Genomic DNA, 3,182 nt, shown 5'->3' with positions numbered 1-3,182 from the left:
TATTAGAATCTAAATACTAGTTAAGACCTGGTAGTACTATTGTCACACTATTTGAAATCTGTCTCGGGTTTTAGTAAATAAAAAAGACTGGAGTAACACACTAAACACCATTCTATAGGAGGTGTTTCATTTTAGTTAAGCCACCACTGATATTTCAACATGTTAAAAAGTTCACTGGAACTAGCATCACAACCTTATAATTAATGAACACTGCACATCACACCTAAATACTGCAGAAAATCTGGTAATAGCTTTAAGCAAAGGGTTGGTTAAACTGATTTTTTATGAAGATATTTTTTGGTCTGTTTTTAATCCATACCCTCATCTCCTAAGGAACCATCATGTGTAGAATTTATCTAATGATCCAAATCCAATAGGAGGGCCCCTTAGAAAAGGAACATGCATTTTGTTCACAATTCACAATGACCGATGCATTCTTACATCTACACAGAGAAAAATATTCAGTTTACATAAGATTGAGGCTATGGAGTCATATTTCGGTTTATTTAGGTGAGCTTTAGTTCTTTGATACTGTCAACAACAAAAAACCCAACAAACGTTATCAGCACATTATCACTCTTTAAGACTGAGGAATTTGGGATGATATTGATATGAATTTGACTTTTGTGGCCAATTCCCATTTTATTATCAGCTCTAAGTTTTATTAAATATTTTTTAATCTTTGAACATCTACAGTGCTGGCATTGCGCCTCTGGTTCATTTAAAAGCAAACCATGTAATGGTCTTTTAGTTTTTTTTTCAGCTATTGGCTGTAACTGACAAATCATCTACTACTTTATCACGATCCCTACATCACTGATGATTTCTGAAGCATGTGAATAGTTCCTCCAAAGAAATTTCTCCTTATCCATGGAAACACTTATGTCTGCCGCATCCACCCATTAGATTGTAGCCTACAATCCATCTCAGAAGTTTAAAATAATTTTGCAATGCCTTAGGGGCTGAGATTGCCTTTAACTGGGGTTATTTCTAAACCTAAGAACAAACTGAACACAAGAATGAGGAACTCCAAACCAGACTGCACTACCTCTGTTTTTTTAACCCACCATTTTGTAGTAAGCACCTTGAATCAAATGTGTGCACAGCAGACACATCTTAACTGCAACTGGACTTTCTCCTTTAGAGATTCCATTTGTGTGAACGGAAAAAAACTTAGTTCACTCGTTTTAATACCATCAGCTGTTGCTCTCCACCTGTGAACTATGCCATGGCCTAGCCCTATTCTATATTTTATAAACACTTCATTTTTAGAGACTTAAACCAAACTTATTTTGACAAGAAAAACATTTTCTCCAGTGTACTATAGAGATCTTAAACTAATCTGAGAATTTCTGATTATTCCTGAGTTTTTCTGAATATCCCCTTTAATGATTTAATAACCAGAGGAATTACATCTAATCAGTTACCTAAAAACCACCAGCCAGCTGAATATTTAGTCCCACACACTGTACAGCCTTCAAATACCTATTTTGCTTTAGCTTCTCAGGATATGCTATAGATCAATTTTTACACCTTAGGTGTTAGATTAGGTATTTAGCTGTAACTTTGACTTATCTAAGGTAAATGTCACATTTTTAAAGAGCTTGTTTAAACATCTGATCCCGATTTTAGCTTTCATACCTTATCCACACACAAAAGTTTGGCTAGACAAAGCTAATTATCCACTCGAATGCAAATCAAGCAATATGAAAAACCTTTTAATTGCTGTTTTTGTAAAATTATTATAACTGAACCTAAACATGCCTGTAGAAAAAACATATCCATACAGTAAATTTGTAAGTTTGATAAATTTACATTTCTTCCAAATGTTTAAATTGATACATTTATTCTTTTAATTGAAAGTTTAATATTTCTTTTTACCTTCATTTTTTCTAGGCATTCGTTCACAAGTTTTTCAGCATTTAATTCAGCTAAGGCAATGAATAATACTGCAATGAACCAAACAGACTGTCCTGAGGTAAAGGTCCCTTTTCCTGTCTTCTTCACCGTTGGAATTGTCAGCCTGGCGGAGAACCTCTTGGTTGTGGTGGCTGTCATACGCACGAGAAACCTCCACTCACCCATGTACTGCTTCATGTGCAGCTTGGCTGCCTTCAACACCATTGCCAGCTTGTCAAAAACCTGGGAAAACCTGATGATAGTTTTTGCTGATGTGGGGCACCTGAAGAAGAGAGGTCCTACTGAGACTGATCTAGATGATGTGATGGACTCCCTACTTTGCATGTCATTTGTTGGCTCAATATCCAGTTTTCTGGCCATCGCTGTTGACAGGTATGTAAGCAGGTCTCAGATTTGCTCATAAACATGTATCTTGTTAGTTTTATCATGTATATTGCTAATCTGTTAACCAGATTAGATGGAGTAGAAGGCCTTCCTTCACATGGTGGATTATAAATGTGTGAACAGAGGCCATCTATTGAGGACAGTGTTCTTGTCTGTAAAAGATACACAGAATAAAGACACATCCTATAGCCGGACTGATAGAGAAGGGCTATCTGTAATCCTGTGGCATAGAGACAAGAGGCACAAAGGTCGGGGCATGGATGGGGTGTCAGTTTCCAGACAATTTCTTTTTGGTTGGTGCTACAACAAGTTGTTGTTCACTACATACCAAAATAAATAGTTTTACATAATGAGATAAAGTACAATTTAACATTATTGCCACTAGTTATAAAACTAAGAAAGTGAAGTGTACGGAAGTTATCATTCAGAGTTGTAGGAAAATGTTCCTTTAATTGGGTTTTGCATTAAAGAATCTGTCCTTAACATTTTTCCTGCTTTACTTTAAGTAGTGTTAAAAATAGTGCTTTATGAACAGGACCACCCAAGAGGACTATTTAAAAAGAGAGGAGCTTACACAGATATTAGGAAAGCACTAAAACACAGGGAGCAGCACTTCCAGACCCAGTGCCTTGAAAAACAAAGTTTTATTTCACAACGGTCGTGCGATCTATGACAGAGCAATTAATGCAATGGATAACCTTAAAATAAGATAGTTCACACTACACAGCTCCAGAGTTGAGGCTGTCAGGAGCCTGCACCACCGCATGACAGAAAAGCCAGCAGTGTATTAGGCAATCTTTCCTGTATTTATTCTATTTAAGCCGACAACTAAAGCGCAGAAATAATGTTTCATTAATTGTTTGCCCTCTGAGAACCCC

The 3,182-nt window shown here is 36.4% G+C and overlaps 1 protein-coding gene across 1 annotated transcript in view; it reads left to right on the top strand.

Moving 5' to 3' along the window:
- The first annotated feature begins 1,930 nt into the window (after positions 1–1,930).
- LOC107102986 (adrenocorticotropic hormone receptor-like) overlaps positions 1,931–3,182 on the top strand; it is an 18,681-nt gene continuing 17,429 nt past the window's right edge. Inside the window, exon 1 of the mRNA XM_015402477.1 lies at positions 1,931–2,292. Within this exon, the coding sequence (XP_015257963.1) occupies positions 1,940–2,292 (353 nt within the window). The 5' untranslated portion in view covers positions 1,931–1,939. The remainder of the gene's footprint in view (positions 2,293–3,182) is intronic.

This window comes from Cyprinodon variegatus, unplaced genomic scaffold (assembly GCF_000732505.1).
Source record: "Cyprinodon variegatus isolate N-32 unplaced genomic scaffold, C_variegatus-1.0 Scaffold1352, whole genome shotgun sequence".
Taxonomy (NCBI): domain Eukaryota; kingdom Metazoa; phylum Chordata; class Actinopteri; order Cyprinodontiformes; family Cyprinodontidae; genus Cyprinodon; species Cyprinodon variegatus.
The sequence above is the reverse complement of the archived record's forward strand: the minus strand, read 5'-3'. Positions and strand labels throughout refer to the sequence as shown.